A 27,545-nucleotide genomic window follows, 5' to 3' on the forward strand; every position below is an offset into this window, starting at 1 on the left:
TCCATGAAGCCTTCCGGAATAACTCCACTCCTTCCCCAAACTCCTCCTCGGGCCCCTCACAGCTCTGCCCCTCCTCAAGACACAGACAGAGGGTTTGCCCCGCTGCCCTGAATCTCATGTTCATGGGCCTCCCTCAGTCGAATGCGAGTTATGGGCAGAACTCAAGGCCCCACGTATCATCTGCTTGGACCAGCTAGCATTTCCTTCAGTGTCTCCAGGAGCACAGACCCAGCCAGGCAAACATTCCTCCTGACCAGCTCCCCGGTGTCTGTCCCCATACAGCTTGTGTCCTCACCTCAGGGTGATATGAGAAGGCCGGGGTCTCTAGCAATTTCTCTTCTGCCCTCGGGAGATAGGGCAGGACCAGCCATCCCTCAGTCTGGGTGCCCCCAGCTGACCTCTGCTGCCAGCCCCGAGAGACCGAGAGACGTGCCTAAGGCCAGGCGTGGGCTTGCCCCCTCTCTTTCCCTCCTCCAACCCCCTTCCAGTGGTGAGAAACAGCATGGACGCACGCGTGAACCCGGGCAGAGAAGGCACGGCCAGGTGTTCAGGGGAGCCAAGGTGATGGGGCAAAGCAGCCAGGGAGGGTGGAGGCTGGGGAGCCGCATCTCAGAAAAGTGAGGGGTTATCTCGCTGGGGTCAAGGGCGTCTGGTGAAACCTGTCCCCGGTCCCTCTCACATCAGTTTGCCACTCCGCCCTCAATGTGCCCCACAGAGCCTCCTACTGGCCACCCTCTCCCCGGCTGATGTCCTCGGCCTAAGGGGCGGTCCAGTGCTCTGGCATGGGATGACTCTTGCCCAGGAAAATCCCACAGGCAGCGTTTCCCAAACTCACTGAAACACGGGGGACACGTGTGGGCTATAGTCTGGAGAACTCACTCACTCACTCATTCAACAAGCGTGTCTGTCCCTTGCTGGGCACCAGGATGAGGCAGCGAACAAAAAAGGCAGGCGTGGCCCTGCCCTCGCTGGGTTTACATTCCAGTGGGGACAGGCCTAACTGCACTTCGTTCATTTACTCACTTGATGCCCACTGAGTGCACCTCAGTCCTCAATCCAGCACCAGACCCCGGAGGCAGAGATGAATCAGCCCGGACGGCTGCCCTCCGGAGTTCTGGAATTAGCTGACCTAAGAGGCTCTCCCTGGTGCGAGGCCTAGGAGGCAAGGTGTTTTGCAAAGGAGGCTTCAAGTCTTTTTCCCTAATCCAAGCCACCCTCACAACCACCGCCCCCCCCCCCCCACCTTTCATTACTGAATAAATCCACCCTTCACACACTCCTTGAGTCCCTCCGGCGTCCCCACTAGTTTGGGGACAGCACAACAGACATCTGGTGTCCGGCCTGGAGCCCAGCCACAGTGGTGATGGGGTATTTGCCCACAGCATCCTGGATAGCTTGGTAGTGTTTCCTGCTGTGTAGCCCCCCAGCCTGGCCCCTCGGGGCTCTGGGGAGCCCCCTAATCCCTCTAACCAGGTTAGGTGCTTACAACCAAGAACCTGTGGCAGGCCAGGCTGCTGGAGGCAGACTCTGGGTCAGAGAGCAGCATGCAGGACTTATTAGGGAGCGCCCTGGGGATCCATATGGGGTGGGGGAGGGAAGCCAGCGGGGGGTGGGCAGAGGGAGAAGCTAGGCTGTGCCGCGGTCTCAGTGGAGGGCCTCAGCCCGTCCCACAGGCAGCTTGGGAGCTCTCCTGAGAAAGGCAGTGTCAGGAGAAGCTGGAAGTTCCCAGCAGTCAGGGACCAAGCCTTCCTTCCATCTTGAGGCAGGCTCGTGCCAGCGTCCCCTACAAACCCTGCCGGCAAGAAGCAGGTCGCTAGAGGGAACAACACCAGCTTTGGAGCTGGCCAGGCCTGAAGCACCGTCCAGGCTCTGCTTCTGCAGCTTAACCCCCTGGGGCAAGCGGCCCCTGTAGAACCCTCAGGCTTTGGTGAGGTTAGGCTGTGACCGTGTTTAGTGGAAGGCTTCCTGGAGGAGGGGACACCGGAGCCGAGTGGTGAGGGAAGTGGAGGGAAGGGTAGGGGGGTGGCCCGCCTGTGGGAAAAGCTGCCCCTGGCAGAGGAGGTTCCCTGGAGGCCGGAGGGAGCTCAGGGAAGGCCCCGTGGCTTTCTGTGGCTGCAGTGGAGGGAGGGGAGAGGTTAGAGGCGAGGCTGGGCAGTGAGCAGGGGCCGGGTCACAGAGAGCAGGAGGGGCAGGCGAGGGAAGGCTGGCCTCACCCCACCCCCAGGAAAGGGCTGCGGATGTTTTTACAGCCTCGTCAGAGATTCCATGTTTGCCAGACTGCTCCAAACAGCTCACCTGCATCAGTTCCCCAGACCTTCACGGACTGTTCAGAGGCACGGACTCTCACCTCCCCCATTTTACAGAGGAGAAAACTGAGACACAGAAGGGCCAAGTCCGTTGTCCAAGGTCGACACAGCTAGCGAGTGGCCCCAGGCTGTCTGGCTCCAGAGTGCACGCTCTTAACCTCCACCCCGCTCATCACAGAAGCATCTTTGAGTGGTGGGGGCCCGAGCTGCGTCCTCTGACCTTGATTCTGCTTGATCCCCGGGGCACGCACCTCCCCGCTGCCAGCAGGTGACAATGCCGCTGACCCAGCCCTCCAAACCAAAGCCCTCAACTCTGCAAACCCTCAGAGGCGGCTTGTCTTCCAGGGATAGTGTAGCCGACGCTGAGCCCCGGGGGACGGGCCGCAGGCCAGGGACACGATTTGGCTCCAGAACATCAGTGAACAATTTGCAACACCTTCAAACCTCCTAGAGCAGCCAAGAGAGGCAGGTGATGTGCAAGCCTGCAGGAGGATGGCCGGTGTCGGGTTACCCCGGGTGGGGTGGCAGAGGAAAGACCCCGGAAGGAGGGAGGGGGCCGACCCCCTCCCTCTGCCGGTGCACCCCCCTTCTCCCGCGTGCGGAGCACCGCCTCGGGTCCCCACATCTAGGTGCTCAGGGCCTCTGTGCTCTTGTCTACCAGCTCCTTCAGTTCCCAGCTCCTACCTCTCCCCTCCTCAGCCTCCGTCACTCCACGTGCAGCGGGCTCCTCCGCCCGACGGGAGCGCACACTCAAGAGGGGAGGCTGGCCGAGGTCTGGCCTGCCGGGCGCGCACTGACCGGGCTCCCTGAGCAGGTGCCGCGGGTCATGATGGTGGCCGCGTTGAAGCCCTCGTGTAAGACGGCCGATACTTCCCGTGCACGCCAGGCACTGTAGCGGCTTCATGTCCCTTACAGCTTCCACAAGCGTCTAGGCAACCCCTCTACTCGGCACCGTGTACCATGGCAAGCGTGCCCAGGTAGGTCAGACCCGGGCCTGCCCCCGGCAGACGGGAGCCCACCCTGCAGCCGGGGCAGAAGAGTGAACACTCACCACTCCCACCCCAGCCTGCAAGGTGTGAGCTGCTATTCCCACTCTGGAGACTTAAAACTGAGGCCCAGAGAGGTCAAGCCACTCGCCCAGGCTCACACGTCAGCCCTGGTAGGATCCGAACGTGGTTCTGAATAACTCCAAGTCGTGGGCCCAGGCTGGGAGCATGGCAGGCTGAGAGGGGACGGTGCCGGAGGCCAGCCAGGTAAAGGGGAGGCGACACGGAAGGCAGGCCGCGTGAGCCGGGTGATGACTCACTGGGAGACACTGTCGCGGTTACACAACAGGCCCAGCTCGTGCCAGACACGCACTCTCACTCACTTTTTCCCTTTCCTTGCCTGTCCTTCCACTCCCTGATCCCCGAGCTCTTGGAGGACATTCTATTCTTGCTGAACTTCTTACTAACAGGGCAACCTCGTTCTCCTGTGGACAGAGGGCCTCAGGCGACTGGGATCATGGGCTCCAGGACCCCGCCTCCGCAGGACCCGAGAGAGACCGACTAGAGTGCACGTGGAGCCCAAAACTGCAGGGGTCCCTGGTGGTGCTTCTCGGGTCAAGTTCAACCCACCCTCACCTGAGTCCCGGGCCTGCACGAGGGATCCATCGGGCTTGCTGTTCTGAAGTTTGTTCTCCACCAGCCCTCCCCGGGGCTCAGCACAGAAGCGCCGCAAACACTTCTCTACACACCGCCCAGGGCCACGGCCACGGCCACGGCCGCCCGCATTGCTGTCGCAATTGCTTAATGTTGATCTTTGTACCGTGGTTATGTCAAAGAACGCCCTTGCTTTTAGGAAATACGTACCGGAGTATTAGAAGTGAAAGGGCATCATATCTGCAACTTATTCCGAAACATTTTAGACAAAATTTGAGAGAGAGAGAGAGAGAGGTAGATAGATGATAGATAGACAGATAGATGATAGGTGACAGATATGGGGGAAGGGAGAGGGAGAGAAAGCAAAAGTAAAATATTACTATTTTAAGGAATATGAGCGAAGGATATTAAGCACTGTACTAATTGTGCAACTTTTCTGTAGGTCTCAAATTATTTCTTTAAAAATGCAGAAATAAGGGCCCCTGGGTCAGTCAGTTAAGCAAGTTAAGCAAGCAACTTCGGCTCAGGCCATAATCTCACAGTTTGTGAGTCTGAACCCCATGTCTGAACCCCATGTCTGAACCCCACTTGGGATCCTCTGTCCCCCTCTCTCTGGCCCTCCCTCGCTCGTGGTCTCTCTCTCTCTCTCTCTCAAAAATAGAAATAAACATTAAAAAATAATAATAAGTAAATAGATAAAATGCAAAAACTAAGTTAAAAACCCAGTAGCTTTAAACCTCATCTGCAGAAAACAGCCCCGACTGTGGTGGCCGGGACCCAACCCCAGTCCTTTCCCTACCTCTTCGTGTTCCCTGTCATACTTCACTGTGACCGTCTGTTTCCCATATCAGACAGTTGAGTGCCTGGGAGACAGGGGCAGTGACTAACTCACATCTGTGATCCAAATGATGTGCGTGTCGCAGGCACTAGGCTCAGGGCCCTGAAAATTACTGGAGCAGGATGGGACATATCGGTCTTCAGAGCTCACAATCGTGCAGGAAAAGGAGAGGAGAGTGTGAGCCCCGCTGGTAGGGGTGAGCCGGGTCCTGAATCTCCAGGCCACCCCTCCCCTGCCACTGACCCACTGGCAGCTGACTCTCACGAGCCTGGGGCCAAGCTCTCCAAGACCTTAATGTCCCTCCAGGGAAGCCAAAAGGGAACAAGCAAGGGGCGCCTGGGTGGCGCAGTCGGTTAAGCGTCCGACTTCAGCCAGGTCACGATCTCACGGTCCGTGAGTTCGAGCCCCGCGTCAGGCTCTGGGCTGATGGCTCGAAGCCTGGAGCCTGTTTCCGATTCTGTGTCTCCCTCTCTCTCTGCCCCTCCCCTGTTCATGCTCTGTCTCTCTCTGTCCCAAAAATAAATAAAAAACGTTGAAAAAAAAAAAAAAAAGGGAACAAGCAAGAGTAAAAGGCCAGGCAGCTGGGGGCCAGGGGCTAAAGGTAGGATGTCGGGCAGGGCTCTCAGCGTCTCTGTAAGATAGTGTCGCAGCAGGTGTATGTGACACGAGAGGTTGACCAGTGGAGAGACGGAGTGTCAGAGACACTCAGAGAAGCCCAGGCTTGTCACCCTGTCACTCAGTCCTTGTTCTTCACGGAGCATCTGGGCTCTCCCTCACATACAGGCGATACAGCAGTGGACGAAACACAGTTCATGCCCTCCGCCTTCCCATGTCCTGCTGTGGGGGACAGTCAACCCCGTACAACTGCAGGGGTCTACAGTGTATCTGGCCCTCTTTGGTATGGTGAAGCAGAAGACAGAAAGAGTGAGGGATTGGAAGGGGGCGGTGTGTTCCTGCGCGAAGTCATGGGGGAAACCCTCTCTGCTCGGTGGCCTGCAAGGGGCACTATTCCCACGAGCCCTGCCTGTGGGCCCTGAGGGAATAGGGCAGAGCCATGCAGATACTGGGAGGAAGATCTTCCCAGGTCGGAACAGCAAGTGCAAAGGCCCTGAGGCCAAACAGCAGTCCAGAAATAGCCCAAGAAGGCCATGAGGCGGGAACAGGAAAAAGGGGAGGACGGGAAAGATGCTGACATTAGAGACACCATGAATCTCGTGAGGGAGACCTGGAGTCCTAGGAGGGTTTCAGTAACACGATCGGACTTACAGTTCTAGAAGGATCACTCTGGCTGCTTCACGGAGGATGAACTGTAGTGGAGGGTGGGAGCAGGGACACCCATCAGGAGGGGACTGCAGCAACCCAGGGCAAGATGATGCTGTTGGTCAAGGCCACATCACGGCTCTCACAGGCCCCTTCTTCCATCAAATAAATTTTTAATTATATTTTAGGACTACTTGGTATAAAGATAAATATATATTCATTATTATTATATTCATGTTTTCTTGTTGATTTCAGAAGAAATTGAAATTATAAGCGCCTGGGTGGCTCAGTCAAGCGTCCGACGCTTTATTTAGCCTCAGGTCATGATCTCACGGTTTCTGAGATCAAGTCCCTCAATTGGGCTCTGTGCTGACAGCAAGGAGCGTACTTAAGATTCTCTCTCTACCTCTCCCTCTGCCCCTCTCCTGCTTGTGCTCTTTGTCTCTCTCTCTCTCAAAAAAAAAAAAAAATTAAATTAAATTAATAAAAATAAAAAGAAGATAGGAAAGCAAGCTGGTGCAACCACTCTAGAGAACAGTATGGAGGTTCCTCAAAAAACTAAAAATAGAAATACCCTATGACCCAGCGATTACACTACTAGGCATTTATCCAAGGGATACAGGTGTGATGTTTTGAAGGGACACATGAACCCCCATGTTTATAGCAGCACTATCGACAGCAGCCAAAGTATGGAAAGAGCCCAAATGTCCATCGATGGATGAATGGATAAAGAAGATGTGGTATATATATACAATGGCGTATTACTCGGCAATCAAAAAAGAATGAAATCTTGCCATGTGGATGGAACTGGAAGGTATTACGCTAAGGGAAATTAGTCAGTCAGAGAAAGACAAAAATCATATGACTTCACTCATATGAAGACTTGAAGAGACAAAACAGATGAACATAAGGGAAGGGAAACAAAAATAATATAAAGACAGGGAGGGGGGCAAAAGAGAAGAGACTCATAAATATGGAGAACAAGCAGAGGGTTACTGGAGGGGGGTGTGGGAGGGGAGATGGGCTAAATGGGTAAGGGGCACTAAGGAATCTACTCCTGAAATCATTGTTGCACTAGATGCTAACTTATTTGGATGTAAATTTAAAAAAATAAAAATTAAATTAAAAATAAATAAATAAATAAATACATACATAAATACATAAAATAAAAATTAAAACATTTTTGTGGGTCTTCAGTGCTGTGCCCATCGTGCCTAGTGGAAACATTAGCCTGGGAGCAAGTGGGCAGATTTGGGATGTGAAAGAGTCCAGGCAGACCCCTTTCTGACCCTTTTCTTGCCCCTGGCTCCAAGTTGTCCTGGAAGGTCACCACGGAGACAGCAGCAGGTGTTTCCTGGACCCAGGACAGCACCTGGCAGGGAGGTCCCATCCCTCTCCGCAAGCCCACGAAAAGCCCACTTTTGCCCACGCTTCTGGAGCCTCCCTGAGCACTTCTCTGCTCCTCGCCATCGAAGGACTTAGCCAATCCTAAGACAGGGCGCGAAGTTTAGAGACAGGGACGCTAGACCAGAGTTTCAAAGAGCACTTCATGAGAGAGGAGGGACTCGGAGTGGCCCTTGAAGGAGGAGGAAGACATGGGCAGACAGTGTATAAAAGGAGAATTGTCCACCAGAAGGTGTCGCGGGGGAAACACTTCACTTGCCCCAGGGGCCAAGAGCAAATGACTCCTCGGTGGGATCTGGCCCCAGCCGGTAGTGGGATAACAGCCCTCAGCAGGGACACTGGGCCTGATCCTCCCCTCAAGAGGCCACCAGGGAGCCTCCCCAGCCTCCTGTTAAAGGCACCACACCCTTGTCAGGAAGGAAGTCACACGGGCCTTCGGCCACCGGTGCAATTTGACACCCCAGCCCCCATGAAGAGGAAGCAGTCTTGGTTAAAGGCCAGAGGGGGTCTTAGTGGCACAGCCCCATGACCACTCCACACCCTGCAGGACTGTCTTCTTCCCCCAGTCACCCCACTGTCACCACCACGAAACACAAGATCTCTGGTCTGCCCCAGGATCACAGCCAAGGTCAGCTATAAGCATGCTTTCCTCAGTGGACCACCCGGTGCTGGCCTAAGTCCCTTCATCAGATCATCATGCAGGGATTAGGGTTCAAAGCTGGGACGAAGGAAAGTGAGTCAGAGACCTCTGTTCCAATTCTGACGCTCCATGTTTGGTGGCCTCGAATGACCCTCAGAACTTGGTCGCCTCCTCGGCAAAAGCAGGCCTGAGGATATCTGCTTTGCAGGGTCTCCAAAATGAGCATGAGCCATGTTGACTCCCAGTACCTAGCCCGGCGCCAGGCACACGGAGCCTTGCGACAGATGAGAGCCATTTTCATTTCCGTGGGATTTATTGCAGTGGTTCTTTGGTTGGCTATTTTCCATCACTTTCTTCCACTAGTCCGGGAGCCCTCTGAGGGATGATGCCTCACTTTTCCTGCCAACCCCCCAAGTGCCAAGCATGCTTCTGTCACAGTTTAAGGGCCCTGTGTCTGTTGCGTGGATGTCCTTACAATAATGCCCATCACCCCCAGTCTGCAAACTGGCACTTGCATGGGGCAGTTTCCAGGGGAGACTAACTCCGTCCATCTGACCCCGGGTTGTATCAGCCTTGCCTTGGCTCTGCCCTGCACCTCTTGCTGGGCCCTGGACCCTGGTGGTCGGCCTCTCAGGGTCTCACCCCAGGCCCGGCTTCTCGTTCGCCAGGACCACGCCTGAGTGCTGCTGGGCGAGGCAGGGAGGCAGGTGCATGGCCCTGTGAGGACGCGGTCTCTGGACAAGCTGCAAACCTACAGCCCGTCACGGGGCAAGCCAGGAGAATGTGGGAGGCAGGGAACTGGCCAGCAGGAGGGTGGGGAGTGAAGTCCTGACACTCTCCTGATAACTGACCTTTTTTCTCGTTTTCTCATCCGGAAAATGGGTGTAATAATACCCACCTCGTAAAGCCTTTGTGAGAGTTTTCTGAGAGAATGAAGCACAGGGCCTGGCACACAGTAGACCCTCAAGAAACAGCAGTGCCCTGATGTTTCTTTGCAAAAGTTGCACGTGACGGGGTGTGGTGGGTACTGACGAGCCCCCAGGTTCCCCTTCAGGAAGGAAGACTCTGTCCTCAGGCTGCTGGGTGGGGGTGCCATCCACCGTCCCTGTGAGGACTGCCGCCTTCCAAGTCACACCCCTCCTGCCCGTCCTTCAAGTGACTGACTGATTGGCAGGGTATATAAAGGCCTGGCCCCCTCACCCCATGGGGAGACAACTCAAATGTGCCCGTGGAGGCCCCCACTGAGACTACAGGCAGCCCAGCTTCTCCCGTCCCCGCTTTCCAGGGTTGACCTCAAGAACATTCCTATTAAATGTCCTGCATGGGAATCACTGTCCCAGAATCTGCTTCCCCGGGAACCCAGACCTTCCAAAGTCCAAACTCTGAATGTATATAAGGAAAAAAAATTAGGTGGGCTTTGCTACATTACGAAAGACTCCCTTCACTCTCTCGAAGAGCTAACCCATCATAGGCTTTCCCCTCTTTTTAAGTTTATTTATGTCTGAGAGAAAGAGTGCACACACGTGCGAGCTGGGGGAGGGGCAGAGAGAGAGAGGGAGACAGAGGATCCAAAGCAGGCTCCGCACTGAGAGCGGAGAGCCGGATGCGGGGCTCGAATTCACGAACAACCGTGAGATCATGACCCGAGCGGAAGTCAGACGCTTGACCGACTCAGCCACCCAGACGTCGCTCAGCGGTTTCCCTTAAATGGTGGGTTCCCCCGATGCCTTTAAAGGAGCACTTGATTGACTGGCATTCCATTTGACCTCAGCAACGGGGATACTGTTAGAAGTGAGAGGGATCCAGATTAATCTGCAGAACCAGAGGGGTCAAACTGAGCGGGGGCAGGGGCGGATTGCTCTGGATAGCTGGTCAGCTGCCTTCACCCGCTGGGGCTTCTGGGTGTCAGGGCTTCACTGTGGAGAGACATCCATGGGCCATTCTCCTGCTGTGTCCAGGCCCTGGGTTGTTGCGGGAGCACCTGGAATGTGGGGCTGAATGAGACCACTCCCTGTGCTCCAGGGGCTCTCGGCGCAGTGGGCGCCCCGCCTGGATTTGGAGGCCGTCAGGAGTCCTCCCTGCAGCCAGCGAGGGGACTGGAGAGGTTAAGCCCAGAGTGAAGTTGGGGTTTGGACACTCGGTAGGCCTGCAGAAAGGAAAAGCAGTCCTACGCAAGGGAGCCACACCGTGGGGCCCTGTCCACGCAAGCATGCCGCCGCGTGCTTTTCCGATGGCGTCGCAGTGAAACCAGGCAACCACCCTGGGGGGTGGGTGTGATTCTTTTTATTCTACGGACTCAGAAGCCAAGGCCTGGGGGCAAAGTCAGGGCCAGGTCTGCCCGAGCCCTTCCAGCTGGCCAGGTGGCTGGCCCCCCTACCCCGCGATACAGGCCCTGCACGGAGCTCCCGTGCCAGCGGGTGGCTTCTGCTCCCACCCATCGTGAGGCCTCCTCTCTCTTCAAAGCTGTTGGCCGGAGCGGCTTAGATGGGGAAGAACAGGGGAGGCTGCCAGGGTGTGGGCTGGCGATGGGCAAGTGGTAGGAACACGGACCCGAAACCAAGCACTGCCAACACCGGTGTGCAGAGGAGAGGCAGAAGGGTCTCCAGATCCACACGCGCTTGTCCCCCGCGGCTGGTGGCTCTCCCAGCATTTGGGGGGGGGGGGGGGGGCTGGAGAGAGCCCTTTCGCAGGGTGACATGATTCATTTACTCTCTCTTTCACACCTATTTTATTGTGAAATGTAATATGCACAGAGAAGGGCACGGAACACACAGCTCAAGGACTTATCACAAACCGAACCCTGCTCATCAAGTCACAGCCCGGGGCAGGAAATGGAGCACTGTGGTCCCTCAGAACCACCCCCAAACTTGAATCCTCTCCCACTTCCCTTCCCTGCCCCCACCCCAGAGTTACTCTGAATTCAGGGCAATCACCTCCTTGCCTTCCTCTTTATGCAATGATACCACCTAACCGTCCCTAAACACTGCTTAGGTGTCCCTGCTTTGTGACGTCACGAAGTCAGGCAGCGGGCTTTCTTTTCTGGTTTCTTCCATTCACTGTCATGTCTGAGACGCAGGGGTGCGGTCACGTGCCGGTTACTGAAAGCCCTTTACCGACGTGTGCATCTAGAGCTCCGGTTAAACGTCGCTCTAGAACCAGGCTGGCTGGCTTCCAGTCCCAGCCCCACCACGTCCCCAGTGGCAAGCCACCTAGCCTGCCGCGCTTGGGCGACCCATCTGAAATGTTGTAAACAGGCTGAGGCACGACCCATGCACTGGCCTGGCACAAGAGAATGCCACCCAACTGAAGATTTCCACAACTGGGTTTGCGTCCAGGCTCCACTGTTTCCAATTGCAGTTTTGAACAAGGTACGTATTTTCACCGAGATTCATTTTCTCCAACGTAAAGATAGTGATAATTAGTATTCACTTTGCAGGATGGTTTGCAGAATTACGGGTGGCAATTCTGGGTAAAAATAGGCACACGGTAAACATCACTTCTTACAAGCCGTGAACATCCCAATCTCATGTTACATGGAACATGTTGCTTATAAAGCAATCACTTGTGGGGTGCCTGGGGGGCTCAATCAGTTGAGGGTCCGACTCTCTTGGTTTTATGTCGGGTCATGATCCCAGGGTCATGGGACCAAGCCCTGCATTCGGCTCTGCACTGAGTGTGGAGGCTGTTTAAGATTCTTGGGGCGCCTGGGTGGCGCAGTCGGTTAAGCGTCCGACTTCAGCCAGGTCACGATCTCACGGTCCGTGAGTTCGAGCCCCGCGTCAGGCTCTGGGCTGATGGCTCGGAGCCTGGAGCCTGTTTCCGATTCTGTGTCTCCCTCTCTCTCTGCCCCTCCCCTGTTCATGCTCTGTCTCTCTCTGTCCCAAAAAAATAAATAAAAAATGTTGAAAAAAAAAAAATTTAAGATTCTCTTTCTCTCTCTCTCCCCCTCTGTCCCTGTACCTTGCTCACTCTCTCTCTAAAAAAAAAGGGGGGGGGGTGGGAGAATAAAAATAAAGCAACCACCTGTAAGAGGAAACTTTTCCCCCCTTATGTGCAAAAGCATGATGGTAGCTACAAGATGCTACCACAGCATCTCGCTTGGGCCACATTCTCTGCAAAAGTGCTCTTGGCCCCTGACCCTTTCCCTGGGCTTAAGGGAAATGGGAGGAAAAGGTCTGCTGCTCTCGGGGGAGCCCTGGACCCGAGCAGCTGTCCCAAGTCCTGAACTAGCAGCAGCCTCCTAGGGGCCTCTGGATTCTGCCTATGCCCTCTGGATTCCCCTACCTCAGAGGGCAAGGGTGTCCACTAAAAAGGTTACAAAACTCTTCGTGCTCTGCAAGCTTTGCCTTTTCAAACCAACCCAGCAGGATCAGAAAGGGCATCTCTCTGTAAGCACATGCACCAGTGTTAGAAAGAAAGACAGAGGGCGACATCTCCCAGGCAAGGCCGGCACACCAGGAATTGTGGGCAGGAGGTGGCTGGTGGCATGTGGGGTGGGATCTTTGAATCTCTCAGGCTTCCCCCAGGTGGCCTCCTTTCCCTTCTAGGCCACCTTGTCAAGGCCAAGGCACCTCCTAATTTAGAGGCCAGCTACCCTGGGGATGGCTATGTCCCTGCTCCCTGGCCTAACCATGACCCCCAGGTCTGTCCTGGCCATGATGCCCCTTTGAAGTCCAAGTGTTGAGAATCCTGCCCAGGTAGAAATCAACTTTAAAATACAGAGACCAGGAGCACCTGGGTGGCTCAGTCGGTTTACCTTCCGACTTCAGCTCTGGTCATGATCTTGTGGTTCATGGGTTCGAGTTCCACGTGAGGCTCTGTGCTGACAGCTCAGAGCCTGGATCCTGCTTTGGATTCTGTGTCTCCCTCTCTCTCTGTCTCTTCCCCACTTGCACTCTGTCTCTGTCTCTCAAAAAAAATGAATAAATGCTAAAAAAAAAATTTTTTTTAATTATAAACAAAATACAGAGAACAGGAGCACGAATGAATAAACAAACATACAAACAAACAAACAATAATAAATAAAATAGAATAAAATAAAATAAATTTAACATACTCACTTAAACGTGAATGCTCTGTAACTGTATTGTTGAGTCTTTTTACAACTTCACCCATGGATCAAGATCCCACTGACTTAGAGAAATAAAATTTACCCTCAGATCCCCAAATGTCCCTCTTGGCCCTGTGTCACCGCTGGATCCCAAAGAGGACGGGCCGGAGAGGACAGGCTTGGGTCATTTTCCTTCAACTGGACACCCGCAACATGGCCCCCCCCCCCACAGTGAAAACTAGCTTCACTCTAGCACTTTCTGCTCAAATCCCTCAATGGTCACCGCACAGCTAGTCAGGCCACTGGTCTTGAGCACGGGCCGTGTCCCCGATGGGAGAGATGGTGTGAAAAAGCGGAAGCCCCGGCTATGCAGCCAGAAACCCCGCGTTTGGGGCATCGGCCCACACTTTCTGGCTGAGCATCTCGCCACAGCATGTCGACATGTCATCCTGAGGTCTGTCCTTGGAGAACAAGGGCAATAACCCTCACTCACGGGTGCTGCAAGCGTTAAGTGGCCAGTGTCCACAATGTGCCCAGTGAGGTACCTGAACCATGGTGCATGCATTCAGCAAGCAGTGGTGACAAATGTCTGTAACAGAGACTCTCCCAACCCCAATATGCCTGGGGGAAGGGCCTGAATTTAAGGGCAGAGCCCTGGCCGGGGTAACACGGGCACCTGGGTTCCTTCCCAGTCTGGATGAGCCACCGGATCACCAGGGGACCTCGGCATGTCGCTTCCTTGTTGTGGGCCTCAAGTTCCCCAGCAGCAGCAGCACAGAGGCTAGACATGCTCTGAGATTTTCACACTCGGCACCTTACACCTGGGCCTCCTCAGAGCCCCCATCATAGTCTGTGGCCCCCAGCCACCTGCAGGGCAGCTCTTAGTTTGGGACACATTGCCACATACTATTTCCTTCAACAAAGGCTTTGGGGGGACCGTTTGCAGACCACTGGCATGGGCCATGTCCAGGGTTGCCCACAGCATTGCCTCGAGGGCCGCGTTCCCCACGGTCTGGCTGGGATTGGGCCCCACGGAGCCCGTAGCCATCAGGCCGGGGCAGTGTCCTCCCCACCGCGTCTTCTGTGCCAGAGACAGTTGGGACTGAAGCAAGCCGGGTGCCTCGGCCCGCCTCACAGTGGGCCCTGTGTGCCACCGGCCACACCCGGCCTCTGTTTTGTACACAAACACCCTTGATGGGACATTGGGAGCCTGCAGGCGGATTTCAGCTTTCCAACAACAATGCCTTTTTTTTTCTTAAAGGCACCGCAGAACGCTCTCGGGTTGGGGAGGCGAGTAAAGGCTGTAAGAGGATCTGGGGGACATGGGGCTCCTCTCAGTGACCACGTCTCCCCTCTGACTGCACATGGTAGTGGGTGGGGGTCCCCTGCTCCACCCCATCCAACAGAGTGCCTGGTACATGGTACCATGGGCTCAGATTGCTGGCTAAGGAAACAAAATGAATGAATGAATGTTGATGCAGCCCACTTCAACCTGTCTTTTTTTTAATGTTTATTTACTTATTTTGAGAGAGAGTGTGTGTTTGTGAGCAGGGAAGGGGCAGAGGGAGAGAGACAATCTCAGGCAAGCTCCACACTGTCAGCACAGAGCCCGACGTGGGGCTCGATCCCACAAACCCTGAGATGATGACTTGAACCAAAATCAAGAGTCGGACGCTTAACCGACTGAGCCACCCAGGCATCCCTCAACCTAGTAGTAGTTGAACGCTGACTTGAGTCAAAACATCTGGGTTCAGGGGCTCCTGGGCGGCTCCGTCAGTTGAGCGTCTGACTCCTGCTTTTGACTCAGGTCGTGATCTCGCAGTTGGCGAGATTGAGCCCGCGTCGAATCCCAAATTGCGCTCTGCGTCGACAGCACGGAGACTGCTTGAGATTCTCTCTCTCTTCCTCCCACTCTGCCCCTCCCCTGCTTGTTCGCAATAAATAAATAAACATACTTAAAAAAAAAATCTGGATTCTGATTCTTTCTTGGGCAAAGGAAATGAACCTCTCCTGGCCTCAGTTTCCTCCTTCGTACAGTAGGGTCAGTGAGGGCTGACCCGGAATAGGGCTGTTGGGTGCATTGGTATCTACAGACTCCAGATGATGAGGGAGCATGGGGCGGGCTGAGGACAACGTGAAAGCTAGCGCACCTCCCCCCCCCCCCCCCCACCAGCCAGGTGGGATGTTTGTGATATTCCTCAGGCTCTCCTGGCTGCCCAAGGACAAAGGAGAGGAAAGAAAACAAATGACCAACTGATAGAGATCACAGTCATACAGGACACGGTCTCCATCAGTTTACAAATGTCCTGGTTAATGACAAGAAAAAGGCAATCTTATCAACAGCCTAATCTCCAGAAACCTATAGACTCAGTTTCCTGGAGCCCCAACATCACCCCTCAATAGTGATGTGGGGAACAAGGGCAAGAAGGGAGTCGCAGGGAAAATTAAATTTCTTCATAACCTGCAGCCCGTTGACAGATACTTGAGGGAAATACAGACTGTGACATTTTTCCAGGAACCCCCTGCTGTCCTAATGTTAATGCCTTACTAGAGGGGAAACAACCTTGGCTTGACCATAGCAAGGCCTCAGGTATCTTTGGAGTCCTCCTTAGGATATCCACGTCCTTCTGGAGATTTCCCACTTGACTTTACCTCCCCAACTTCATAGCATAAAACCAACCACACGCATATCCCAGTGCAGCTCTTTCTGCCCACGGGTCCTGTGCCTGCACTTTAATAAGACCACCTTTTTTTCACCAGAGACGTCTTCAAGAATCCTTTCTTGGTCTTCAGCTGCGGACCCCCCACCGTCACCCCAAAACCTCATCTCTGAGAGCTGTGTGCCCCCAGGGCACGTAGACTGCGTCCTGTGGTGGCTGGATTCTTCAGGAGCCTCAGCTTTCAGGCAGGTAAGGAGTGTCATAAGGAACACACGCACACACACACACACACACACACACACATACACACGCCTCTCCATAGCAGTATATTCTGGATCCTGTGTATTCAGCAGCCTGTGAGCCCTCTGGCACGTGGCAGGTACCCAGCGGGAGGGCCCCTGCCAGGCCCTGGCCATGTTCACGCACCCAGGGTCCCTTTGCCACACACTCCGTACTTTGCCCGGTTCCCTACTCTCCCACCCAAATTCGCCTGTCCCCTGTCCCCTGCCACCGTAGCCCTGTTCTCAGGGCACTGAGCTAACAAACTAATCTGAAGTCCTGGTAAGAAGGCACAGCCGCTGGCTCCCTGCCCGGTACAGGCACTCTCTCACGAGCGCCTCCACTCCCACTCCCTCGCTGGCCAATCCCCTATCATTTACTCACCCAACAAACACAGCTGGAGTGGCTTCTCCGGGCCAGGGCCCAGGCTGGACTTCAGAGTGGCGACGGTCAGGCAGACCCACCTCTGTCCTCCAGGAGTTCTGCCCAGTGAGAGGGGCGGACTGACAAACGGACAGTTCAGCCTCTTGGTTACTTGGTTATGGGAGCTCAGAGGATGAGCAGGGCTGGTGAGCTCTGTGACCTGTTGGAGCCAGGAAAGAGCTGTGTCCGCAGAAGGAATGAAGGGAGTGGGGAGGGAGGGAGAGCTGGAGGGAGCAAATGAGAGGTAGGGGGAGGGAAGGAGGGAGGGAAGGAAGGAAGGAAGGAGGGAGGGAAGGGGAAGGAAGGAAGGAAGGAAGGAAGGAAGGAAGGAAGGAAGGAAGGAAAGAAGGGAGGGAGGGAGGGAGGGAGGGAAGGAAGGAAGGAAGGAAGGAAGGAAAGAAGGAAGGAGGGAGGAAGGAAGGAAAGAAGGAAGGGAGGAAGGGAGGGAGGGAGGGAAGAAGGAAGGAAGGAAGAAGGAAGAAAGGGAGGGAAGAAGGAAGGAGGAAGGGAGAAAGGAAGGAGGGAGGGAGGGAAGGGGAGGAGAAGGGGGGAGGGAAGGAGGAAGGGACGGAGGGAGAGAGGAAGGAAGGAAGGAAGGAGGGAGGGAGGGAGGAAGAGAAGGAAGGAGGGGAGGGAGAGAGGAAGGAAGGAAGGAGGGAAGGAAGGAAGGAAAGAAGGAAGGAAGGAAGGAAGGAAGGAAGGAAGGAAGGAGAGAGGGAGGGAGGAAGGAAGGAAGGGAAGAAGGAAGGAGGGAGGAAGGAAGGAAGGAGGGAGGGAAGAAGGAAGGAGGGAGGGAGGAAGGGAAGGAAGGAGGAAGGGGAGGGGAAGGGGGGAGGGAAGGAAGAAGGGACGGAGGGAGGAAGGAAAGAAGGAAGGAAGGAGGAAGGGAGGGAGGACGAGAAGGAAGGAGGGGAGGGAGGTAGGAAGGAAGGAAGAAAGAAGGAAGGAAGGAAGGAAGGAAGGAAGGAGGAAGGAAGGAATGAAGGAAGGGAAGAAGGAAGGAGGGAGGGAGGAAGGGAAGGAAGGAGGAAGGGGAGGGGAAGGGGGGAGGGAAGGATGAAGGGACAGAGGGAGAGAGGAAAGAAGGAAAGAAGGAGGGAGGGAGGGAGGAAGGGAAGGAAGGAGGGGAGGGAGGTAGGAAGGAAGGAAGGAAGGAAGGAAGGAAGGAAGGAAGGAAGGGCAGGAAGTTGGCTGGTTTCCCTCCATCCACCTTTTTCCACTCTGGACGTGTTTGAGGCCCAGCCCCCGCCCCACTCCAGATCAGCCTCTCTGATGATCGGATATTCCAATAGTCGCCTTCTGCTCGATAAGCTCCTCCAGATAACCCCTTTCCCTTGTAATTGAGTTTAAATATTGATCCACCCAATCAAGGCAGGTTAATATACAACCCAGCTGAGCTCTGGAAACCTCCTAGCCACCAGGCTCCCTTCCCTGGAGTAAAGGGATGAGAGGCTGGGGCGGGGAGGCACGGGGCCACCGCCTTCCCTGGAAAGCACGTGTGGCCCCGGGGCTTACACTGGGGAGTATCTAATCCCGGCTCTACCCAGACGGGCCGAGTGTCCCTGGCAAGTCCGAGGACTCTCCCCTGGCCTCCATGCCGGCGCCCGCAGCACAGAAGCCCCAGTAACTGCCCTTCCCTGCTGAGGACCAAGGACAGAGGTGCTTTGGGAAGTGTAAACTGCTCTGGCCACCGAAGGAGGCAGAGGCGAAGCCAACTCTCCATCGCTGTCCTCCGCTGGGAGAATATGTCCACACACCCCCCCTGGGGATTCTGTGTTACGGGCCCTTGGCTGACTCCCTCGGGCTCCTGGAAGTTTGGTCCTCGGGAGTCAGTCTCCTACAGCCTACCCTGTTGTGACACGCTCCCGGTGGAATCTCCAGCCTGCAGGACAGAGGCCCAGACACCGGGCGCCCCCACCCCCACCGCTGGCTTCGTCTGGTCTCCCATGTGGGCTGCCACAGTCAAGGACGTGCAGGCAGCCGCAGCTCAGGACCTCGGGCTCAGGGCTGCTGGGTGTGGCCGCCGTGCCTGGCCCAGAGTGCACAGTGGGGTCGGGGAGCCAGCAGCCTGCACCCGGGAGGCCCCGCTGCCTCCCCCGAAGGCCAAATTAACAGGTTGCAGGACCAAAATCATCTTCTTTTACGGTAGGATGGGAGGGTCCCACGGCGGACTGACGGCACTCCTCAAGGCTCTAGACGACCTTCCCATCAGCTGACCCTAACCTTCCCCAGTCCCCCTGACCCCACCACCCACCCTTAGCTCACACCTGGGTCTGCATCTCGAATGACTCATTTCCCCTCCTGGATGTTTCTTCAAGAGAGCAAGTTCCTCCAGGCCGTGGTTCTCCAAGCATAGTCCTCTGCCCGCCAAGAGCCCGCTTCTGGGAGCCCGTTAGATACGCACATTCTCAGACCCCAGCTCAAACCTCCCCTAGGTTTCAGAGGTGGGCGTGGGGCCCAACAGTCTGTTAAACAAGCCCTCTGGGTGATTCTGATGCTGTTTGAGGACCACAGCGGCTCACCCCGATGCCTGAAAATGGGGCTTCTAGTGGGACTCATCCTGGAAGCTTCATGCCCACTGCACGGCCATCAGAATGTTTGCTGGAAACTGACCAGCTTCCGGCGTGGCTCTGCGTGGGAAGGCAGCTGGGCCACAGGCTGTGCCGCAGGACGTTTTCTGACCAGTCTCCATCTATTTCTACTCCAGCCCTCCATGATGTCATTCTCCTTTGGATCCTGGAAAACACCCAGCTGTTTCCCCCTCCCCCCCACCCCGGGAAGCTGCTCCTGGGTTCTGTTGGGAACCTTCTTCTGTGTGACCCGGCTCATTCTCACGGCTTCCCATGCATGGTCTCAAGGCAGGTGACATTTCCGGGTCACAGATGAGAAGATCGGTTTGGGGAAGTTGAGGAGCTTGCTCTCCATCATGTAACCCCACGGTTCCATGCCACCATCAGCCCCCCGCCATGCACACCCTGTGCACAGAGAAGCCGGGAGAAGGGGGCTTTACCGGAGTGTGGCGGGGAGCGGAACGGTGACCCCTGGGTTTGGGAGGCAGGAGGCTCCAACGGGCAGCAGCCCTGGGGCAGTGGGGGGTTAAGGACACAGCACATGTACATGATTGCATGGAGCCCCAGGGACAGGTGAGCTTGGGAGAGGTGTTGACCCGGCGTGGAGAAATGAGAACCCCCGTTTGCTGCAGGCGGGAATATAAAGTGTGGAGCCACCGTGGGCACAGTAGGACCACAAGACCGGCAAATCCACCTCTCGTGTCTATCCAGAAGCCGAGGCAGAGACTCAAACGGACACCTGCCTGTCTGTGTCCACAGTGGCATGATTCACCAACGGCCAACAGGTGGCAGCAGCCCAGGTGCCCACGGACGGACGAAGGGATCAACACAACGTGGCGTGTACATATGGCGGAGTATTATCCAGCCTTAAAAAAAGGAAGCCTGTTTCGGGGCGCCTGGGGGGCTCAGTCGGTTGAGCGTCCGACTTCGGCTCGGGTCACGATCTCCAGTTCTTGAGTTCGAGCCCCGCGTCGGGCTCTGTGCCGACAGCTTGGAGCCTGGAGCCGCTTCGGAGTCTGTGTCTCCCTCTCTCTCTGCCCCTCCCCTGCTCGTGCTCTGTCTCTGTCTCAAAAATAAACATTCAAAAATAAAAATTTTAAAAATAATGAATTAAAAAAAAAAAAAAAGGAAACCTGTCTCGTGCTGCAATGTGGATGGACCTTGAAGATACTATGCAGGAGTGAAATAAGCCAGTCACGAGGGACAAATAAATACTATATGATTCCACTCGCGTGCAGTACCTGGAACAGTCACAGGGACAAAGTGGAACAGTGGTTACAGGGCGCTGCGTGGGGAAAAGGGTACAGTTTCCATTGAGGAAGACGAAGCGGTCCTTGGAGTTGGAAGGTGGGGGTGGTCGTACTTGATGCTACTGACCTGTGCGCTTCAAAATGGTTAAGATGGCAAATTTCGTGCTATTCTGCATTTGACCACAATTTTAAAAGAGAGAAAGAGACCGCAGGCCTGAGCCACAGGGGTTTCTTACAAATGAGTTTTATTTGCATTCTGACCCAAGCACAGATCCCACAGGCAGATTTCTTACCTGCACAATGGTTCAGTAACAAGTGCAAAATATGCTTTATTCCAGGTACAAAAAACAATGTGGCAGTATGACAACTTCCGACTCGATGCCCACCTCCCCACAACCCATCACACCCACTTGACCCATCCAAAGCCCACGTCACCCCAATAGACTCCCGCCACCTTTGGGAAAGGGTCACTCGATCTGGAGAACGCTGGGGAAGTTACATCTTAAGAAAGAATCACATTACATACAGGAACATTCGAGGACACAGTCACCAAGTTTTTACCCAGCGTAAAGGTAATAAAAGGGGAGGGCTGGGGGGGGGGGAGGGGGCACACAAAACAATCCCCTTCTCTTGTAACAACCAAGCCCCGCAAATGTTTCCCCACCATTCAGAATGCACCAAGCCCGGTGATGCAGTCTCAGGATGAAAGCTAGCGCTGGGGAAGGAGCTAGCCCCCCAAATCTGGCGTATGAGAACGTGGGGTGTGGATGTGGGACCCAGACTCGGATTCTCATCCTGGCTCAGTCCACCAGCAGCTGTAGGACCCTGGGCCGGCATCTGATCTGTCTTGATTTCCTCACCTGCAAAGCTGGGTCACAGTGGCCTCAGAGCAGAGTGGGAAGGATGGAAAGGGACAATGGCAAGAGTGGTGAGCTCGACACCTGACCCAGGAGAGACCAGCCAGCATCTGCCACTACTGTGTTGGCATTGCTGCTAACGGGAGGCTGAATGCAGTGTCTGGCCGCTGCACCTGGAGTGAGAAGCAAGGGGCCCACAAAGACCAGAGTCACCCCCCAGGAAGACGGACCCCAGCATGTGGGACTCAGCCCATAAGGTTAGCTGTTGGCCGCACTCCAGCTTCTCCTGGGGGCAGAACCAGAAGTCCAGACCCATAGAACCCTTCCTCAGAGCCAGACCGTGGCCTCTCACTGTCACCAAGCTGAGGCTCCCACAAGCGGTTCCCTCGGTTTGAAAAAGAGCAGAACGTTCAGGGAGAAACTTGCGGGACCCAGAGAAGCCAAGAGGTCCTCAAGGCGCCAGCTGGAGGTGAAGGTCAGGCTAGGAAAGCTCCAGTGACCTCAGCCAGGAGACCACCGCCCTCCACAGGTTACCGACCTGTTAATACCAGCAAAGGACCCTTCGCCACACACGGCCCTCTGACACCAAGCCCTGGCACGTGCCCAGGGTGCAAAGGCCCACCAGGTCTCCAGGAGCAGGCCAGCGGCCAGGAAGAGGAAGGAAAACCCAGACAGCTGGGGTGAACCCTTCACAAGTGAGGGAGCGACGGGCAGGGGAGACTCCAGCACTGCTCGGCCAAACACACCTCTTGCCTCAAAGCTCAAAACGAGTTAAGTACTTTTTATTGTTACTATTGTCTGAGAGTCCTTACTTAATGGGATTTCCAGTGGGGACAGAAAGCAACAGAAAGCTTGACCTCCTCAGTGGTTGGCAAAGTTTTTCCATAAAGGGCTAGATGAGTCAGCTGCCCTGCACAGAGCAGCAAACCCACCTCTCCAAGAGCCACTGCTTGGGGACGTTGCCCCTAGACGGCCACTAAAGCAGGAGGGGCATGGCAGGTCCAGCCCTGGGCCACTGGCCAGGGTGCGATCACTCAGAGCTACTGGCCATCCCCCACGGGAGGAGGGGGAAGGATGGTACAAGAGAAGGCTTCGCAGAGAGGTCTGGAGAGCTCAGAGGAGGCTTCAAGGAGCTCGCAGGGTGCCCTGGGGTGGGGTGGGGGGTGGGGCTGACCAGCACCTTGCTGCTCGCAGACCCACTGCCCTGCCCCCAGGGGGTAAAGGGAGTCCGACCATCTCCTCCCAGCCAGCCTGACTGATGATATCACACAGAGCATGTGACAGTGAGGCAGCTGTGTGGCAGACAGACTCCACGAGCCCTGTTTCGGGGGTCCTTGTCAGAGGTCAGCTGCTGGCACTGCTCCCCTCCCCGGAAAAGGTAGACTTAGGGTGAGCATTCCCCCCAAGTAGGGCAACTTTACCCCTGACCCGTTTCATCAGAACCCGAACTAGGGTGCCACACAGGATCTAAAAGCAAGAGCATTAACCCCCACATCCAGCTGAGCTGAGAATATCCGGAGCTGCACTCAGGCCAGATACAGGCACGCGCGCACACACACACACACGCACGCGTGAGCGCATCGGTAGTGTAGACATGGAGCTGGCCAGCACAGAATCTGGGCTCAGGCTGCCAGGGAACCCTTCTTAAAGACGCGCACACAGCGGCCTGAGCGGGAGCACTGGTGGTGCCCTGTGCAACCAGGATGCGTGCCCCGACCCATTACTGGCCCACCGAGGACTTCACGTAGGGGACAAAGGGAAAGCCCCGCCGCCCTTCACATTCACCTCACGAAGGAGCCGCCCACGACTCCAGACAGGCAGACACTCAGGCCAAGCGAGGGTCTGGGGGCCTGGCTCCCGCCCCCCTGCGCCTTCCACTTCCTCCTGCACCTCGGGCACTGTCACGCTGCCACCCTCACCCCTCATGCTCTGCTCTTCCACCTTCCTAGAGCCTCCGGGCTCACTCCCTCTGCTCCACCAACAACAGCACAGGTTTTCCATTTTCCTCATCAACTCGTTAATGATTTTCAGAGCTTAGGTCACTCAGGCCAGGCCCCGGGGCCACACTGGACTTGGAAACTTGTGACACACTGCTCGGCCGGCCCCAGTGTGCTCCCAGTGAACCCCCCTCTAGGTTCACAGCTCTTCCCGAGGGGCCACAAGCTGCCCGGGCAGGAGGTCTGCAGGGACGCTGTCTGGCCTTTGCTTAGGACCCGAAACCCCAGGCTTCAAGCTCCCTCCCCTATCCTGCTCTTTCCATCCATCCCTTTTCCCCTGAGAATCCTATTGTTCTCCCTCTGTGTCGTCAAGGTAAAGGTGCAACCTGGTAAACAGGAAAAGGTTGATCACAACCCTGCAAACGGAAAAAGAAATGCGATGGCCTGAGAATAAGGACCTCAACTCGAAGTTTCTGATTCAAGATGGCGAACTGAGCACTTGAGGAGATCCTCTCTCTCTTCGGGGGGGCACTTTTAAAAACTGCTGCTGCCGTGGAGAAGCCACAGCCTAGAATCATGGGTGGGGGGGCCAGTGGGTACAGTTCCGGGAGGGGCTGCCCCACCCCCCAGGCCCAGGTCCTGGCCTCAGAGCCCTTGGGAAAGAGAGTGGACAGGAGTGGGAAGCTATGGCTTCTCTGCTTTGAAATGAAAAAAATAAAAGGGACAGCTAGCTTATCTGAGTTCTGAGGAAGGAGGACAAGCTGTCGAAACCAAGCAGCTGAAACATTTCAGTGCCAAATTAAGAAGCATATTTATTTCCTACTTCTTTGCAAGCTACAAGACTCCACTAGAACCACAGGGAGAAGGTGAAAGGGGCATCTGGATGGCTCAGGCGGTGGGGCCTTGGTCTCGGGGTCATGAGTTCGAGCCCCACGTTGGGTGTAGAGATTACTTAAAAATAAAATCTTTAAAAAAAGGAGAAGGTTAAAAACAAACACAGACAGCAGTGGGGGGTTCCAGAAAATGGAAGATTCCACTAACAGCAAACTTAAGGTAACAGATCTTTATCAGACCCCCATTTGGAATTAAATAAAAAGGAGTCTGCCACAATTAAATAATTAAAATCGAGGCTGTCATCGTTTGGCCTAGGGAGTGGCATCACTTAGGTCTAGTGACTGACAGACCCCCTGAAAGGCTGGAAGTCAGAAGGCCAAAGGTCTAGTCCTGACTCTTGTGACCTTGGGCAAATTATTCCACTTCCTTGTGGCTCACTGTCCTCAAAAAAAGGAAATGACTGATCCTGACTTTCCCCTAGGACTAATGTGTGGAGTTAGAACATGCACCAAGAAAGGCCACCGAGTATCAGAGCACAATATGACCCCGTCCTGTTGAGGTTAAGGGGGAGTAAGGGTGAGACACTCAGAGGAGAACAGAAAGCCCGTTATAAAAATGGTGGAGCCAGACATGGGCTGGGGACGGGAGAGGAGGTCAACCACTCGTGCTGGAACAACTGGGTACCCACAGGCAAAAGAGTGATGCTGGACCTCTACTCACACCATGTACAGAAATTAACTTCAAATGAATCAAAGGCCACTACTGAGCTCAAACGATGAAAATTCTTAAAAAGAAACATAGGCACAAATTTTCTTGAACTTGGATTACACCATGATTTTTCAGATAGGGCACAAAAAGCACAAGCAAGGAAAGTAGGGGATCTTGGACATCATCGAAATTAAAAACTTTTCTGCTGTGAAGGACATCATAAGAAGGTGAAGACAATCCACAGAATGGGAGGAAAGTTTTACAGATCACAGAGCTGACAAAGGACCTGTATCTAGAATATACAAAGAACTGATGCAACTCAGCAATAAAAAAAGACCAATGACCCAAATAGAAATGGGCAAAGGATCTGAACAGGTATTTCTCCAAAGAAGACATAGAAATGGCCAATAAGCACATGAAAAGATGGTCAACATCAGTAGTCACTGGGGAAATGCAAATCAAAACCACGGTGAGATACCACTGGACACCCATTAGAGAATGTTCTAATCAAAAAGCAGCAAGTGTTGGTGAGGATGTTGAAAAACGAGCCCTCCTACACTGCTGGTGGGAGGCTAAAATGGTGCCACTGCTTTGGAAAACAATCTGGAAGTTTCTCAAAAAGTTAAACATAGAGTTCCGTAGGACCCAGCAACGCCAGGGTATACGCCCTGGCGAAAGATGTATGTAGGGTATACATCCTAGGTATATACCCAAATGAAATGAAAACATTATGTATGCAAAAACCTGTACAAATATGTTCATAGCAGCATCGTTCGAAACAGCCGAAAAGTAGAAACTCGCATATCAATCGGCTAATGAGTGGATAAACAAACTGTGACACATCTATCCAGAGAATGAAATACTACTCAACTCTAAAAAGGACTGAAGTATGAATACATGTTCAACACAGATGCCCTAGAAAACATTACGCGAGAGAAAAAGAAAAAAAAAAAAAAAAGCCAGTAACAAAAGGCCACTCACTGTAATTCCATATCCATGAAATGTCCAGAATAAGTAAATCTACATGGAAAGGAGACCTGTGGTTGCCTAGGACAAGGGGAGCTGGGGGGAAAGTGGGAGGGTGATCACTAAAAGAAACAGGGTTTCTTTTGGGGGTGAGAAAAATGTCCTAAAATTGAATGTGCGGATTCTGTGAATTTACTAAGAACCATAGAGCGGTATGCTCTGAATGGGTACACTGTATTGTATGTGAATTATATCTCAATAAAGCTGTTACCTGCTCCCGCCCCCTCCCCCAAAACAGGAAAGGAATCAGGAGCCTGTTTTACTCTGTAGGAACACCATACCACCTGTGGTCCCAACATAACTCTTAGAGAGCCCCTTTCACCCTGAGAAGTGTCTTGATTTATATAATGAGTTTCTATCATCGCCCTATCACTGTGTGATATCAGGCGGATGGCTCTGCCCCTCTAGGTTTCATTTTCCCCAACTGGAAAGCAAGGTCTACCCGGTTCGGATCATCTTTGACCCCAGCGCTATAATCCCCTAAAGCTCTGCTTTAGAAGTTGTAAAATCCTGCTCCATTGATCATAGGGCTTCTCAATGCTCTGAAAGTTAAACCTAAGTTAGCGAAGAGTATAGATCACTGTGTGCCGGGAAACAGACGCAAGACAAAGCCTAATTGCTGAGTTTACTGGTTACTGATAATCAGAGTTCCCCAGAATTAAGCCATGAGGAAAGGTGATCCAACCACTCCAATGCAGGCAAAATGCCCTAAACACTCCCTCCATGCATGAAAAAAGATAAACATTTAAGTTGGGGCCGCACAGAAAAGATGAACCCCAGGAAACTTGGCAAGTTTGGCAGTCGTCAGCCAAGGTCTTCTTTAAATGGGACCTGGTTAAGTCCATCCAACAGGGCCTGCTATCATGACCATCAAGGTCATCTGATCATACAGCCGAATACTCATTTCCTAATCTTCCTTACCCATGATTGCTTAGGGCATAAAATTACATAAAAGGGGCTCAAGCAAAATATCATTCTGTTCTCATCCTTTTCATACTCATGAGAACATACCTGAAAAATAGTTGTTCTATTCCTCTCCTTCTTCCTTCCAAGGGCACAGACCTAGGTCTATGTGGCCAGTCCTACACAAGCATCGTGGTGTCTACATTACCAATGCAGAGACAGGAGCCCATCGCTGGGCACTGCAAAAGCAGGTCCTTGGAAACGGAGTCAAGGTGAAAGCAGCAGAAGGCACAGAATAAGTCCCCTTCCCACCGAGCCATCCAAGAAGCAGAAAGACAGATGCCCACCAGGGTCGCTGAGAAGGGGAACCAACACGAAGACAGAACACTGGCAAGCCACCTACATCCAGTCAGCAGTCCTGGTCACGGAGCCAGTTCCCAGAAAAGGTGAAGGTCGGGGGGAGGCACAACCTTCCCGGGAGGCAGGGGAATGGTCAGAAGGCACCGAGACACTCAGTGAACTGGCCTCCAACTAGGGAGCAAGGGGTTTCAGAGAAGATGGCCCTGCCATTTGCCTCTTTAAGATAGCAGGGCTGGGAAAAGAACGAGGAACATTCAAAAGCTGGAGGCCAAGAGGAAGGGAGAGAGGAGCCGCTGGCTTTCCGTACACCAGAGACTGCATCCGCAGGGTTCTGCTGGTTCGTGGGCCGTGGTCTTCCTGGACTGGGCCAAGTCCCTCCCAGCCACAGCCCGCCAGGGGAGGCCGCGGCATAGAGTGAAGCGGTTTCTATATCCGAGGGAATCCATGGGGCTGTGGGGTGGGGGCCGTACTTCACACGCTGGACTTTCGCTCAGAGGCCACATTTCAGGATGACGTGGTAGCCATCATTGCTCTCAGCTGCAAAGAGAAACACTGGACATTTCACAGGAAGAAGGGCAAGACACCATGACCTTGGGGAAG

The 27,545-nt window shown here is 54.3% G+C and overlaps 1 protein-coding gene and 1 long non-coding RNA gene across 3 annotated transcripts in view; one reads left to right on the top strand and one right to left on the bottom strand.

Moving 5' to 3' along the window:
* Positions 1-15,910: 15,910 nt before the first annotated feature.
* LOC131503846 (uncharacterized) lies at positions 15,911-21,634 on the top strand. Its single transcript, XR_009257647.1, has 3 exons — positions 15,911-16,047; positions 20,659-20,892; positions 20,992-21,634. It is a non-coding gene; the product is annotated as an uncharacterized LOC131503846 (long non-coding RNA).
* A 2,272-nt stretch (positions 21,635-23,906) lies between these two features.
* Positions 23,907-27,545, bottom strand: part of TFCP2L1 (transcription factor CP2 like 1) — a 58,514-nt gene continuing 54,875 nt past the window's right edge. For both annotated transcript variants that reach the window (XM_058715544.1, XM_058715543.1), the window contains one exon: positions 23,907-27,482. In XM_058715544.1, coding sequence (XP_058571527.1) covers positions 27,436-27,482 — 47 coding nt within the window. In that variant the 3' untranslated portion in view covers positions 23,907-27,435. The remainder of the gene's footprint in view (positions 27,483-27,545) is intronic.

Source organism: Neofelis nebulosa, chromosome 2 (genome assembly GCF_028018385.1).
Source record: "Neofelis nebulosa isolate mNeoNeb1 chromosome 2, mNeoNeb1.pri, whole genome shotgun sequence".
Classification (NCBI taxonomy): domain Eukaryota; kingdom Metazoa; phylum Chordata; class Mammalia; order Carnivora; family Felidae; genus Neofelis; species Neofelis nebulosa.